The sequence below is a fragment of the Rhipicephalus sanguineus genome, chromosome 7 (genome assembly GCF_013339695.2).
Source record: "Rhipicephalus sanguineus isolate Rsan-2018 chromosome 7, BIME_Rsan_1.4, whole genome shotgun sequence".
Taxonomy (NCBI): Eukaryota; Metazoa; Arthropoda; class Arachnida; order Ixodida; family Ixodidae; genus Rhipicephalus; species Rhipicephalus sanguineus.
In genome coordinates, this window is record NC_051182.1 from 167,923,372 (window position 1) to 167,939,674 (window position 16,303).

Here is a 16,303-nt window from a genome sequence, read left to right on the forward strand (position 1 = left end):
TACTCTCAAACACTTTGATCGCCCCAGCGATGCTTAACACTCAATGCAAGAAAGAAGATAAAAAATCCACAAGCGATTTTCAAGCTGCATTAGCACCGAATCTCTTGCCCTAAGTGGAAGTGAAATGGCGCATTTTGAAAGTGCTGGTCTGCACCTGCGATGGTTCACTCTATTTTCGGTGTACAATCGAGCCCAGATATATCGAACTCGATGGAGATTGTGAAATAGTTGCATATATAATAATTCGATATTCGAAATTGTGCTCGTAATAAAAACTTAGCACGCCTCTGACAAATGTGTAAACTTGCGAAAAGACGGCAGATTACCGATTGGCGTATCCGAAAGTAGCAACGTCGATAGGCATACGACGGTGATAAATGATTTATTTGATGAGCAAAAAGCCGTTCAGGTCAACGGGGTTCAACGGGCAGCACACGTGAAATGCACAAGAAGGAAGAAGAGCTGAATAAAAAAATTTTTTTGCAGTGGCTTAGCTCGGCTATGCCAGGATAACGTAGCGTTAGCAAAGGTTCAGCTAATTATTCTTAGCTTTCCTGATTGTCTAGGATTAACTTGGTTATCATGCTTACTGCTGCTCCACATCATACGCATACACGGTATGCGTATGATGTGGCACATGTATATTTATTTTGCCAGGCAACTACTTCGGGATCCGATGAGTTAAGCTTCACCGCTCTTCTGCGCCGTTGAGCAGCATTTGCGCTCTCCTCCATGGCTATACCACACTGGCAAACGCCAGTCACAGGCGCTATCAAGCGGCTCCAGCGCAGTGTCAGACGGCGACTGCACAGCCAAAGCGAATAGCTGCGCGCGCGCCGGCGCCAATACGTCTGCAACGGCTACGACGTCACGCCTCTGGAAAGCGCAGACCGGTGCCGGCTCCTGTGCGTGACATCACTGATCCTCGCATGAGCAGCACGTGTCTTGAGGAGCCACGCGAAACTGGCTCGGCTAGGCCAGTGGAGCTAACGCTACAAAAGGCCAGTTAGGTGCCGAGAAAGACATACCCTCTAGTCATAGGTAAGCGCTGTAGTCACATTCAAAATCCAGTGCCAAATCACGGCGCCGATACCTCCGACGGAGCGAAAATTCATGAAAAGCCGCCACTTCAAAGCACCCACCCTCCCCCCACGCCAGCGAGACGCGTGCAAGAACAGCCAGCGTGTTTCGAACAAGTAAGCGCTTACACTACATTCAAGATCCAGCGTCATATCACGGCGCCGATACCTTCGACGGAGCGCGCATTCATCAAATGCCACCACTTCTTCAAAGCACAAGCCCTCCCCCCACGCCAGCGAACGGCGTGCAAGAACAGCCAGCGTGTTTCGAATAAGTAAGCGCTTACACTATACATTTAAGATCCAGCGTCAAATCACGGCGCCGATACCTTCGAAGGAGCGCGCATTCATCAAATGCCACCACTTCTTCAAAGTTCAAACCCTCCCCCCACGCCAGCGAACGGCGTGCAAGAACAGCCAACGTGTTTCGAACAAGCAAGCGCTTACACTACATTCAAGATCCAGCGTCATATCACGGCGCCGATACCTTCGACGGAGCGCGCATTCATGAAAGGCCGCCACTTCAAAGCACAACCCCCCCCCCTCACGCCAGCGAAACGCGTGCAAGAACAGCTAGCGTGTTTCGAACAAGTAAGCGCTTACACCACATTCAAAATGCAGCGTCAAATCACGGCGCCGATACCTTCGAAGGAGCGCGCATTCATCAAATGCATAGGCGTGCGCAGGGGGGGGGGGGGCAAAGGGGGCGAGAAGGGGGGGCGCAAAGTCAGCCCTATACATTGTAGGGGGGGCGATAGGGGGGGGCGCAAAGGCAGCCGCATACATTGACATAATAGGGAGGGGGGGCGCTGCGACGAACCTTCGCCCCCCCTGAAGGGCAACCCTGCGCACGCTTATGATCAAATGCCACCATTTTTTCAAAGCTCAAACCCTCCCCCCACGCCAGCGAAACGCGTGCAAGAACAGCCAGCGTGTTTCGAACAAGTAAACGCTTACACTACATTCAAGATCCACCGTCATACCACGGCGCCGTACCTTCGACGGAGCGCCATCAAATGCAACCACTTCTTCAAAGCTCAAACCCTCCCCCCACGCCAGCGAAACGCGTGCAAGAACAGCCAGCGTGTTTCGAACAAGTAAGCGCTTACACCACATTCGAAATCCAGCGTCAAATCACGGCGCCGATACCTTCCACGGAGGGCGCATTCATCAAAGGCCGCCACTTCTTCAAATCCCCACCCTTCCCCCACGCCGGAGAAACGCGTATACAAGAACAGCCAGCGGGCTTCTAACAAACCTGAGGCCTGACGCCGTCTCAAACGACACTGCTTTCACCGGCGCGTCTGCCGACGACGCCGAACTGGCTCAACATCTTTGCCGAGCCGCTGCTGTACTATGAACAGATGAGTCATGTCCAACTCTCCCGAACCCAGGCGCGAACCAATAAGCGCGCAGAGGCGTGTGGGTCGGCCAGTCAACGAAGAAGCCAGTGAGCCAGCAGTGAGGAAAGACACTCTATCAGACTGTGGCACTGAAAATGACTTATCTGTCGCCACGCATACATATCTTGTAGGAGCGCAAAGTTCAAAAAAAAAAAGAAAAGAAAGGAAACAGAAAAAGGGAAGGAACAAATGAAAAGCGCTACAGTCTCTCCGCTACGCGTGCGCGGACTTCCTGCACGTGTGGTGCAGTGCACTCTGAGGCCTTGGGCGTGGCGTCGCGTTCGATATATCGAATGTGCAGTGAAGAGGAGCACTATATATGCGTGAACTAGCCCAACATATTTGCATGGGATTTTACAACTGTTTGAGATGCGCAACAATTCGTGTGGTTCGATATATGCGTGTTCGACTGCATTTTTGCGTCACTTTTTTAAATGATTATATTTTCGAACAGAATCTCGAACGATACAATTCAATAGGCAGACATTACCGCTCCGGTGTCAAAGACCCTCTATAGCGTGCGCACGCTCGGCACTGCGAGGCTACGCTATTCAAACGTACAGCACAAAGGCCGGCGCGTCCGGCGTCCGTCGGCGCGCCGCGCCTCTGCTGCAGCCGGCGCGAGATGCGACATGCTGCATTCCGCGCCGGCGACGTTACCCAAAGAACACTGTACCCAAACCCTGACTTCACGGTGTCTACATTTCTTCGTTCTTCGTGACGACGGGACGCCGGGCGTGCTGAACTGTGCATGCGTCAAGTCGACGTAGTGCTCGGTTGGCTCGGTTTTCGCGTTAACGTAACGTGACGAACCAATGAACGTGGCGTCGCCAACTTCTACTGACGCTGGTTGACGCGAACGCTGCGCTGGGCTATAAAGGGCCGTTTATTGGCCTGGTGTGCGACCGATGGCGGCGCTGCGAACGGCGCCTGTATGACGTCAGAGCGGGGATTCGCGCACTTTCGTCTGCTACGTAGGCCCGGCGCCGCGTTGAAACCACCGTTGTGGTAAATCTCAACAAAAAAGCAGTTCAATTGGTTATCTTGCGTATGGTGGCTACTGACGCTGTTCGAACAACCATGGGACTGCTTTTAAACGTTCATTTAGAACTACAACTCTTGTTCTTTAGAACTGCGGGCCGCCTTGTCACCGCGGCTAGTGCTGCGCATGGTGAAGTACTGCTCTGTGTCTCAGTGTACTTCGTCCGCTCGTGAAAAGGCGTTAGCTTTCACAACTACCCTAAGGACCCAAGCTGAAGAAGTGCATCGCAAGCTCAGAATGGGAAGCTTTAAGCGCCCCACGCCTTCATCGCCTGTGTGCAGCAAGCACTTCGCGGACAGTGACTTCTGCCACCCACCGTACGCGCGACTCTTAGGTAAGCTTGTGACCGTGTTTAAGCGCCCCGCCTATACTTAAGGCGTTTATTGCACGCAGGCTATAAGCATAGGCGACTTACACCAGGTGTGGTGCCGTCCCACAACCTGCCGCGAAGGCCCCTAGACAAGGAGCCGACGACGCGGCCTCCGAATCGCCTCGCAGGAAAGCGCGCCTCGTGAGCTCAGCTGAGCGGCGCAGGATATCTGAGGGTGGCGTACATACGTATTTTACTTATGAAGGCAAGCGCGCGCCTAGCGGGCTGCTTATCATAATGTCGTAAGCGAAACCTGTTGCCACTGTTTAGTGCACATTCTCTAAAAGTTTTCACCTGAGGCAGTGCAGACGCTTTTTTAAAAGCGGAGTTCTTTAAGCTTTTCGTTAGGCTGCGTGGCGTGAAACTGGACCCATCTTGCTTTTGCCACGTTAATCTCTGTGGCCCTGTGCGTGGTATAATCAGCGATTAACTATTTGTTAATTCTAATACCCATGCGACGGCCCTGTGCGGTATTAATAGGAACTACGACGTAATATCGTTCTCACTGAACCAACATTACGGGACAAACTGCAATCATGGGCATCGGCAGGGGGGTGTGCAACAAGGCGGCACTTGCGCACTTGTTTGCAGGACGAAAGCAGCAGCGGTGATGCGATCTCCGTTGACGGCCTCGACCGCGCATTCAACAACGTGATCTGCGTCGTACACTGCCTCACCCTCGATTAGGCACCGCTACCTTTCGCAAGCTTTATCTACATACTTGTAGATGCCGGAGAAGGGCACGCTTACTGAAATATCGAAAGCACCACCCAAGCTAATCAGTATCGTACGGTGGAAACAAGATAACGAGCGAGAACACTCACACATAGTTTCACTTTCTAACCAGCAATGCGGCCGGTGGCATCGGCGCACTCGTCGACCATCCGGGGGATTTCGTGGCCCTGTCGATTGGGCCGCAACTAAAACAAGTTCAAGATTACACTCGAAAACATTCGTTGCAGGCGTTAGTTGACCGTCGCGAGGCTGTTCGTTCGACAAAGTTCCCGCCTGAAGCAGACGATCCGCATACAGGAGCAGCGGCTGCTGCAGCGCGGTTGAGAGCGGAGCCCCCGCTCTGACGTCACACGCGAGAGGGCGCCACTCCAAGATCTCGAGGCCAATAACGAGGCTGGCAAAGCAGAACAAAAATCACGCATCATAGCAATCTAAGAACGCACGCGATCCGCATAAATGGGACTCATTCCGCCAACGCCACATGACACGAACACATTCTTTGATGGCAACATTAGCGGAGCCCCTGCTTCGGTGCGCCTAAACTAGCTCCTTACACATCAGACAACGGACGAACACATTGCAGTGTGACGCTATCTCGCGCACTCAACGCCTGAACTCGGCGTGAACGATAGTACGCTCTGCGCGGTAACAACGAAGCACACTGCGCAGACGGCGGCAGCCGTTTGGCACATTTCAAATGGCAGTACTGCTCTGCTTACACCTCCTGCCGCACGGCTAAGCGCAGCATCACAGCTAAATACGACGTGCACTAGCAACCAACGTTTCTAAAACCATTGGTTCAAAAAACGTTGCTAACTGCGTATGGCTACACGAGCCGTTGTCATCGAGCGTTATAGCAACAACATAATCACGTAATAGCACTTCAGTAACACATAATAGAGTTCAGTAATCACATAAAGCAGCAAGGGAACTCTTACTCACCTGATGGACGAACTGTAACAAAGCGCAATGGTTCAATGGCAGCAGACCGTCGACGAGCAAACAACGAGGAGCATCAGTTGGTCCAGTCATAGAATAAAGAACCAGTTTAGAGAAGGGAAACTGTAGCCTTGACAACGGTACGAAAGATAAGCAGCGGTAGCGCATGGAACTACCGAAGGCACCCAAGAGATGGCGCTGCGTAAACAGGAAGCGGAAAACAAAATTTATTGTTTTTTTTTGTAGAAAAAAGCAAATGTCTGCCTTTTTTATTCCGTACTGGGTGCGTATGCGCATACGCGGGTGCCTCGGCTGGTTTTTTATTCTATTCTTTTTAAACAGAAGTGGAGGAAAGAGGCCGGGACTCGCGTAGGGCTACGGAGGTCTCGTTATCTTTCGCCCTCTTGTTTTGAGCGCGTCGATACGCCCAGCAGCACGCCAAAGCGCCCTTCGGAACGCAGTACCTGTGCGTACGAAGGTTACATGGAACCGAAAGGCATACATTGGCAACTGGCACCAGTAAGAACAATTCACGAGTGAGTAGAAGGAACGATAATCTTTATTGACAGTGAGCAAGCGGTAAAAGGCCCTTGTTCAGACATCGTGAGCTCGTAAACGACTAGCCTTCGCGGTACTTCAAAGAGACAAAACAAATGAGATGACGTTTGTTGCCCGTTTCCACCGTCAGCTAGCGCTCACAATAACCAACTTGTATTGTAGGACAGGCGTAAAGGATCAGCATTTTTTTTTGCTACAGTTTCAGTACTTGCTTTCAACGAGTACGCCTGAAGACCCCCGGGTTTGTTGTTATTACAACATATTGCGGTCAGGATGAGAATACCAAGCAGGTTCACGCAAAGAAATCACATTATAGTGTATGCCTACAGAATGGCAGAAAACATGAGCATTTTAACACGTGATACCGATGAAACAACCCATAAATGGGATATATGCAAGGCCTCAAAGAGGTGCAGAAATACAGAGAAGGGAGAAACGGTTTTCTATCCCGGTCATTCTCTTATTGTGACATCGCCACTGGAAAGTAGGCTTCATCAACAGTCTGGCCAAGTCGTGCTCATGCCATCGCATAATTCACTCGTTCATTTGAGCCCACCAGACCTTGCAAGTACAAGTGAAATAGCAGCTTTGTCCACACGTGTTATCATACAACTCAAAAGCGAGAACAGTGAAGTGTGATATGTTAACGAGGTCACAAAGTAGAAAGAAAAACGCTGAGCTTGAAAGTACGTGTACCTGCCATCGTCGAGGAACCTGTGGAAACTGACGCCTTCTCTGGTATCGCAGCTCCTGCGGCACCATACAGTAGCACACCGACTGCCCACCATAATTGCAATATGATTACATCCGTGAATTAAAAAACTTTCATGCGTATTTTAGACAACATGAACGATGGAATTCGCAAGAAAACGGGGAGCAACAAACCAGCTGCCAACCATCGGACGGTAACTGCGCATATTCTGCGTGTTATCTGCGGCACCCGAGACGCAGCGGTGCACTTTTTGAGCTTCGTCACTGGTCACAGCGACGGTCCGCTTGCTCACTACCGCGCGCCGGCCGTCAGCGGTGAGCGACAAGGCAGAGATGTTTTCAGTCACTAAACAACAAATTTACTCATCATTCAAACATTACTTTCAGTTACACAAGAAAAAGCACTTTTATGCGGCAATGATAGCTGTATTTCTCTTAAATATTGATTTTATTACGGTGCCTCTGGCGGATTTTTTGGCGTCGCCGAGGGCAGATTTGAACGGAGCCACTATGGTTTGTTTTTTAGCTGCGACGGAGTCGATTTTTTCGCCCCCCTTCGGCAATGGCTGGAACTTGAGACTTTCCGAGGCCTGGTCCAGTCCATAAAGAAGAAACGAGGCCTAGCAGCATGACATTTGAATCTGTGCATTGAAGCGCGCCGAAAGCAAGGACCGCAACATGTACAAATACGCATATTACTTGAAACAAAATTAATTGCTACCGTTGGCTTACCTCCTAAAATATAAGCAATTTATTACTTGGTGCAGTCTATTTTTTATAGTTGTTTTTCAAGTACTAAGAGACACGTGATCAATTGTCTGTAAAGCGCTCACCTTAAAGACAGAAATTGTCTGTTTTTTTCAGGTACACATTTCTGTTAAGGGCAAATAACAGAAATTCTCTGTGTGACCACAGACATTTTCTGTAATGATGTCTGTACTTTTACATATATTTTTTACAGTGCAGGTCATGTCGGTGCAACCCTTGTTTCAATAACACAGTCATTATCTTGAAACAAAAACATAAAAGAGCTCGCGGACTCGCGGAAGCGTTCTTCAAAATTATAGGTGATGATTGCATATTAAAACTTTTGTTTGCTAGATTGCGAGGTACGCATGCGTAGTAATTTTTTTTTTTGTCACGCGACCTAGAATCCTGGGCACGCATGGTGTTGGCTTTTCTTGTGTTCAGCTGTTTCAGTAGATTTCACTTGTTCGACAGCGCTCGCCTTTTGTCCTTTTCTTGCGTCTCCGTCGTTGCCGCGCTGGTCTTCCAAGCATGCATCCATTCCAACTTGCCACCTTTGTGCCTGACTTACAGTATCTGCATTGGATCGCAGGGATCTGAGGATGCCGGACCTGTACATCGCTCTGGGCCACTACTCGCGAGGGGACAACAGTTTACGCACCTGTGTCGTGGTGGCGCCGACGCAACTGCGGAGGCCTCGAGGAGCCGAAGACAGCTACCAGTACGACATGGTGAGTGTCACGTCACCTGCTTAGGCTGTCCCTTACAAGAATGGCTAGTAACATTGAGTAGACCACCTAGTAACCATCTATTGACATTGGTGACCATCTAGTAACATTTGCGATCTAGTAACCTTTGTCAATACACCGTCTAAAGACCTCCTTCTTACTTTTGTATAAAGACTATTTTATATAGACCGTCTGAAGGCCTGCTTCTTACTTTTGTATAAAGACTATTTTATGTAGACCGTCTAAAGACCTTCTTACTTTTGTATATCGACTATTTTATGTAGACCGTCTAAAGACCTCCTTCTTACTTTTGTATAAAGACTATTTTATGTAGACCGTCTGAAGGCCTGCTTCTTACTTTTGTATAAAGACTATTTTATGTAGACCGTCTAAAGACCTTCTTACTTTTGTATATCGACTATTTTATGTAGACCGTCTAAAGACCTCCTTCTTACTTTTGTATAAAGACTATTTTATGTAGACCGTCTGAAGGCCTCCTTCTTACTGACGTATATATGAGAAAGGCTCCCGCAAAATTCGCTAATTAAAAAAGTTGTTGAATGTTAGGCGGATTTTTAGTAAAAGATAGGTGTGCCTCAGTGGTATCTATAAGCCCACCGCAAATTTACACGTACGCCATGAATGTTTGTTGCTTAATTACACGGAAAAGAAGTGTCCCATCTGAGCTACATTGAAGGTCAAGATGTGGTGCCTATATATACTCGGTGACCAAAGTTTGGTTGTGAAGAGCGGGTGGCGAGCGGTTGTCAGTGTGAGTGTTGTATTACTTTGCGAATGTTGTGTGCATGTTTGTGTACGTGTGATCGAGTTTGCGTGTTTTGATGCTAATTTAATTAAAGATTCTCTGGCGCACGGTGCGACAGCGAAAAGCTCCCCTGTGGATGTAAACAAATACTCCCCTCAGTCCATCCAAAACCTCCGTCCTTAAAGGGGGTAAATTTTTTACTCCCCTGGACGGAGTATATAAAACCCCCATAGGGGCGTGCGCTAGAGGACGAGTCCATTTACTCCCATCTCGGCTTTCTTTTTGCTCACAGTGATAGGGTGTCTGTTGAACATTGTTGATAGGGCGTTACTACGAGGTCACCAGACAACCTATGAACATGAGTCTGTTCAAAGTTGGTGGCCAATTGCAGCCAGAGCGTTGATTGATTGTTGGTACAGACGTCTAAAGACAGTTGGTAGACACTCTTTTGATTGTTGGTAGGTTCTAGTAACAATTCTCTTTAGACCGTCAACTTAATGTTACCAAATATTTTTTTTTGTAAGGGGTGACAGACTATAGAAGGACACAAGTCATTGTAAAAACTGTGACGCGAAGCCATAGTGTCATTCACTTTTAAATCTGACAGTTGTTCTGTATCGCTATTGCAACAATATAACCAGAAAAATTCTATATCGCCCCCCTCCCCTTCCCACCCCCCCCCCCCCAAAAAAAAAAGAAAGACAGAAATTTCGGGGAAAATGGACGCTTGAAGAGATGAAAAATTCGTGAACATGGGGTGGCGCTGAAGCCGACGTTTCGGCAAGCGGACTAGTAGTCTTCTTCAAAGGTACAACTGCTTTCCTTGCAAGGAGGAACGCTGTTGCAGCCTTGAAGAAGACAAGTCCGCTTGTCGAAACATCGCCTCCAGCGACACCCGTGCGTTCAGAGAAGTTGCAGAGGCATCTGAGATAGCTAGGGCAGGAAATAATGCGTCAGCCCGCCGCATGTTGTTTGATCTAAAAAAAGAGCTCGATTGTTTCGTTTAGACGAGACGTGTCCATTTAGCTTCTTTCCGTCAGTTGTTTCCTCTTGTTGTCACAGATGCGCGATTATATACGCTCAGGATCTGTTATAAAATCTCAGTTGAAAGTAAGTGCTTGTCTTGTCTTCATGCATTGTGTCTCGTGTTCGTTTATCGCGCTGTGGTTTCTGAAGTACCTTGTCTGCCTTGCATCGCATTGGGATCAGTGTAACTGCGTTCCATATTAACGTGACAGCGTTGAAGCGCCCGTTTCGCTGAAATTCCGGTGTCGGCGTCGTTGGCTCTGTGCGAAAGATCGGCGTTGTCCGTGAGCAAGAAACTGCGAAAAATGCAAATGAAAGTCATAAGGACCCTTATGTGTTTGCCTAAGGCAACTCGAAGGCGAAAGCCATCTTGTTTTTCTTCTGAGGTGATTGTATTGATGCCCTGTATTGAGTAGTACGCGTTTTGTGCGAATGGGCGAGTGGGGTGAGCCGCACTGGAACGCTACCGTATATAGCGTTCCAGCGCGGCCGTGAATGAGCATACCGTCGTCCCATAGCTTAAAGGGGCCCTGCAATAATTTCAAAACTAATGCGGTCTAGTGGCTTCACTGAAAGAGCTTATTGCCTGACGAATCGACTGCCGCAAAAAGTTTTAGAATCCGTCAAGTACGAGTGCAGTTGGAGATCTGTCGCACTCTGTAATTACTTTCTCTCTTCTCTCGTCCCGATGAGAGCGCCGGAAGCTAAGCAGGGAAGGATGGCACGGGGGAAAGAAGTTTCCTCACGCGCTCGTCATGAGATTGAGTACTTTCGACCTTCCGCGGCGGCCACGGTGACTATATGCAGCTCACGATGCTCAATCGGCCAATGGCCGTGAAACTTGGTTCATGGCGCGGTCATATGGATATATGGCATCATTTGTAGAAACAACAGGTAAATATTTCTAGCTGACTGAGGATTAATTGTAAATTCCAGGCCCCCTGCTGCGCTGTAATGTTTGGCTCGCGTGTTCTCAGGAGCCTCGACTATCGATCGGCAGCGTTTTCTGACCATGCAGAAAAAGTGTTTCAGGGCCCCTTTAACATAGCCTCAAATTAAAGAGCAATGATACAACACAGAAATACTTACAAAGCAGTTGCTAATCATAAATACTGAGAAATACTTAAAATAACATATAAAGGCAATAGCCTCACAAAGGGAGGCATCAGCTTCGATGTATCGACATCTTTCACAGAGTGGAAATCGCGGGATTTTTTTAAAGAATTGCTTAAATCTGGTTGGCTTCTGCTCGTGTGTGTGACGTATGCTTGTTTCGCGCAGACGACTGCAGCCGAGAGCATCGTCAGGCTGTCGGGTCTAAAGCTCAAGTCTGCACTCTCGGTGACATTGAGTGGGCATTTAGCGGTACCCACGGACCCAAACAACCGTGGTTTCCTGGCACCCTGCATGACCAATGACAGCGTCGATTCGTTCGCCAGCTACGCTGAGGTGAGCTGTATCGATTCTCGTCATCAGCTTGCTTAGATCCGATGAAACACCAAACTTCGGCGTTTACCCATATATACGGTGACCTCAGTCACAAGGTGCACCCGATTTTCTTCAGTACACTTTTAAAAAATAGTGCGTAAAAAGGGTGTTTTTTTGTAGCACAACAATAATTGTCGTCTATCTGGCGTGCCTTTCCTTGCATTATCGCAGCGCGCCCAATACTTCCACGTCACAAATGGCATGCACGTTATCAGCATGACGTAGCATTCCTGGTAGGAAAGTGGCTAGCGCCGACATTTGTAACATAATAATTGTTGGAGTTTTAGGTCGCGAAACAACGACATAATTATGAGGGACGCCTTAGTGGAGGGCTCGGGAAATTTTAACCATCTGTTGTTCTTTAACGTGCACCTAAATCTAAGTACACGGGCTTCAAGCATTTCGCCTCCATGGATATGCGGCCGCCATGGCCGGAATTCGATCCCGCGACCTTCGCGAGCAACGAGTTTTGAAGAAAAGAAAGGTAAGCAAGCCAGATGGCGATTATTGTTGCGGGGCACAAGGACGCCCCTTTTTACTCGGTCTTTTCTTGGGGTGTAGAAATAAAAAGGAGTTTCTACAATTGCAACGCCCCGCTGCAGTTTCAACACTGAGAATAGCTAGAAATATAACTTTATGCAATTTAATAGTTGTTTGTGTCCTAGTGCATCATTGTGTTAATGTCGTGGTCTATTTGGCTCAGAAAAATAAGTTGTATCTTAGAAATGCTCTCATTATCTTTACGCCCTAAAGGTTTTCCGTTGACCCATGGGCAACAGCCTTACCTTTACAGCTGTAGGAAACCTTTATCACCTTTAACGCCGAGCAACATGCGCCACGAGAAAATGCGTCGTTAAAAAAACCTTGCACTCCTTCTGACCACCCAGTGTGCAGAGCAATATCTGATACGAGAATCTGGCAATGGAAACTTAGAAAATTCACTGGTGCACCTATCACAATTTTACTTGGTTACCTACCATTCCTGTCCGCCGCCGTGGCGTAAAGGTTACGGTGCTCGGCTGCTGACCCGAAGGTGGCGGTTTCGATCCCGGCCTCGGCGGTCGCATTTCGATGGAGCCGAAATGCTCGAGGCATGTCTACTGCGCGATGTCAGTGAGCGTTGCAGAACACCAGGTGGTCTAAATGTCCGGCGCCCTCCACCCCGGAGTGCCTCATAATCTTATTGTGGTTTTGGCACGCAAAACCCCAGACAATGTTCATTACATATTTTACCCACCATTCGCTCTTACCCATTTAACGTGGAAGCGTTTGCAGTGTTACAGTCAAACGCCCTTTTTTACGTCTGTAGGGGTGTAAAATTTTTTAGTTCACATGTGCACCAGGAATCTGGCACCACTCACCATCACTATCGGAGGAGTTTTCGTTGTACCAATGGGCATGTTGGTAAAGGCTCACTGCGAAGAAATCAGCGCACTGGAAACGCTGTCCCGCCTCGTGTTTTTTCCTTGTGTTACCTCAGTATTGTACTGGCGTACAAGCAAATTCGAGCATAGGCATAAGCACTCCCCAAACTAGCCCTCTTCAACTAGCCCCTTCAGATGCTCTGATCACGTTCAGCGAACTCAAATGCATTTCAAGTGTCGTGGTCGCCAAGTTACACTACGCGTACGTTCATGACATGGGCCACAGCGTTTCTCACGGCGAACTCACTTCTCACGTGACAGGTGTGCAAGAGCCCGAACTACACGTCACCAGCGACGTACGACCCTTCTGTGGACGCAGCACAATTTCGCCACGCCACCGAGCCGATTGTATTCTCGTACGACGACCGAAAAGGACTTAATAAAAAGGTACGGCTTTTTTCACACTATACCGGGTGTTCAAAGTTAAGCTTTATGGTTTTGTTAAAATTCAGCACTGGGAAGAACGTGAAAACCACCTTTGCATGTAAGTTATGTATCTAGGGGGACACAAAGTGGGACAAAAATTATCGCTGTCAGACGTCTAATTATCTAAGATTGAATAATAAACTTTTGAGTGCAGCAAGCGGGCATGTTTGTAATGAAAAGTTGGAGGAAGTCGCGTTTCTACACAGTTCCACTTGGAAGAATTCTTCTAGCATGTCTGTGTCCCAAGCTATCCCGCTGCAAAGTTTAATTCAGTTTAACTTTTCAGTGCTCATTTCAGTGTAACTTTACGTGCGGCAAAGATTTTCCGGCTCGCCGTACAGTTCGTTTGCGAAGATGACAGAGGTCTGACAGTCATAACTTTTGCTATAAAGAATCTATATTTTCTAAAAAAAAAACAATATATATGTATATGTTTTATAAGCGATAGGTCTACAGCGCGCCGTGTGGCTGTTGTTTCACTTGAAGCACAGGAACAATGCATTCGACTGCAAACCTCAAGGTAATTTCACGACACTGTCGTGAGAGCATAGGCGTGCGCATAGTTCCCCATTGGGGGGGGGGGGGGGGGGGGGGGGGGGAGGGGGTGCAAGGTTTCGTCGGAGCTCCGCCCCTCCCGGAAACATGCTTCAGAATGAATGAAAAAAAAAGGAATATCACGTGATGGCAGGTTTCTCAGGACGACCTGCCTTTGGTCCCTGGCTTTCCGGAAGAAAATATAATAAGCAAACAATTATTGGGCTGCTACTTGGGCCGCCATTGTCATCAAAAATCACAGTGCAGACTTTGCGCACTCCCTTAGGTGAGTAGAGGGGGCGATTGCCCCCCCCCCCCCTCCCTGCCCCCCCCCCCTTCCCGCGCAGACACCTATGCGGGACAGTATAGCCTTTAGCCTGTACTCTCCTTGGCTTGCCTAAAGGGCATTGACTGTTTTCTTAGATTGCGATAGACTGCAGTAGAACGCACGCAATGTTTTACGAGAGCTATTACGTCAACTAATATTTAAGTAACGTTACTGCAACTGAACGTTTTGTTCTGTCCACGTTTCTCGGCAGCTGTGCACAATCAAGGAGGAGCATACCGTCACCAAGTTCGGCATCGCCGTCTTCGACGTCGACTACGCGGACTTCTCCAACGTCTGCAAGTCGAGAGGCGGGCCTTTCGCGAGACTGCACCTGCTACGCAGTGTGCTCAACTTCTTCAGGACGAGGTACAGGGGCAGCGCAGACTTTAAAAAGTGCACGCAACTATATCAGGCTATCGCAGGATGATGAAAGTAGAGCACACTTATGACAACCTTGAACCTTGTTTTTACGTTAAACGATTAAAACAAAAGGACAATAAACGTTTCCTGCAACGTGTCGTTCATTACTCGTATCGTAAAATGACGCGTTGTGGAGATTCTCAAGTGATTTGAGGGTTCTGAAGCCACCACTTTCGCTGGTGGGTTCAGATCCCACGGTGAGTCGGTGGGTTCAGGAAGCCACCTGGCCTAATTATCTGTTGGATGCAACGTTGAGTGTGTTAATTTATAGCTCCGAAACCGACCCACGTGCCCAGTAGCATTGCCAGAAATTTTTTCCGGCGGTGGGGTTGCTTCTATACTGTATGTACGTTCGTGCGTACGTTTGTGTGCGCGTATATGTACACACGCAAAATCGAATATTTTTGGGGGACGGGGGGTGGGGTTGAATCGCCCAACCACCGCTCTCTGGCTACGCCCCTCTGCACATGCCGTTCTCGACATCTAAAGCTTACGTGAAAGAAGCGCATCGAGCTGGTTACGTATATGCCTTGTCGCGTGCCGAAATCTCACCATTTGTTCATAGCGCCGCATTGTGTTTGTACCTCTGAAGTCGAGCGGCACGATTTGTGAACAACTCCGGCATCGCCGTGACCCGTTTCAATGTGACGCGCGCAAATCGAAGGTACCTTGCGACTTTGTGACTAGTGTCGCTTCCTGGTGTGCAAAACGGAAAATTTTGGTGCCCTCCGTGATTGAACCTCGGCAGCGCTGAAACGATTCGGGCGCCATACTGACATAGCGCTATTTTGGAGCCCGCGTGATAGGTGGCGCTTGCAACTCAGGAGCTAGGAGCTGCGTTGTTGAGCCTTGGTGCGCAGTGCGTTGATCTTCTCAGGCGCATTTCACCACCACTAATAATGGTAGATGTATATTCCAGTGACCATAGTATATGTACCAGCAGATCGCCATCATCAAGATCACCATCCATATGTGTATTAATAAATAAATAAATAAATAAATAAATAATTAAATAAATAATAAATAAATAAATAAATAAATAAATGCGGCAAAGATTAATGGGTCTACTGCGATCACAGCGTACTAACATGTTTTTTGGACTATTCGTCTTCAGCGTTACATGAAGGTCCAAGACTCCATAACCATATACACAGCGAAAGCCTCAGAATGCCCTGAATGACTAGATGCTTCATCAAACACGAAAATTGACCGTAGGCATCAGCGGCGTCAGCACGAGTAATGCGAAGAATCATCATGTGGTGATGTCACCATGTGGTATCATCATGAAGTCACAGATCGCCTAAAGTCGTGGCGTCATCATGACGTCACTACGACGTCACACGATGATGTCACCAAATGTCGTTTGGTTAAAGATGGGCCGATCCCGGAGGCACTGTAATACCCCGCCAGGGGCAGAAAGCTTTCATTGCCTGTGATCCGGAGGCAGTACAAAACCACGGAACTTGCAGAAAGCTTTCGAGGATGACCAGTACAAGCGACTGAGAAGGAAACGAAGATGGCTGACGTGATAAGTTTCTCGGTGTTGACGTCACGATACAGCATGCATACATGAGAGACA

The 16,303-nt window shown here is 48.4% G+C and overlaps 1 protein-coding gene across 1 annotated transcript; it reads left to right on the top strand.

The window, feature by feature from the left end:
- Window positions 1-8,180: 8,180 nt before the first annotated feature.
- On the top strand, window positions 8,181-14,769 carry LOC119399251 (uncharacterized). The gene is made up of 4 exons (XM_037666068.2): window positions 8,181-8,315; window positions 11,386-11,553; window positions 13,278-13,403; window positions 14,516-14,769. Exons 1-4 carry the CDS (start codon window positions 8,187-8,189, stop codon window positions 14,729-14,731), a joined length of 639 nt encoding a protein of 212 aa, XP_037521996.1. The 5' UTR covers window positions 8,181-8,186; the 3' UTR covers window positions 14,732-14,769.
- Window positions 14,770-16,303: the final 1,534 nt, after the last annotated feature.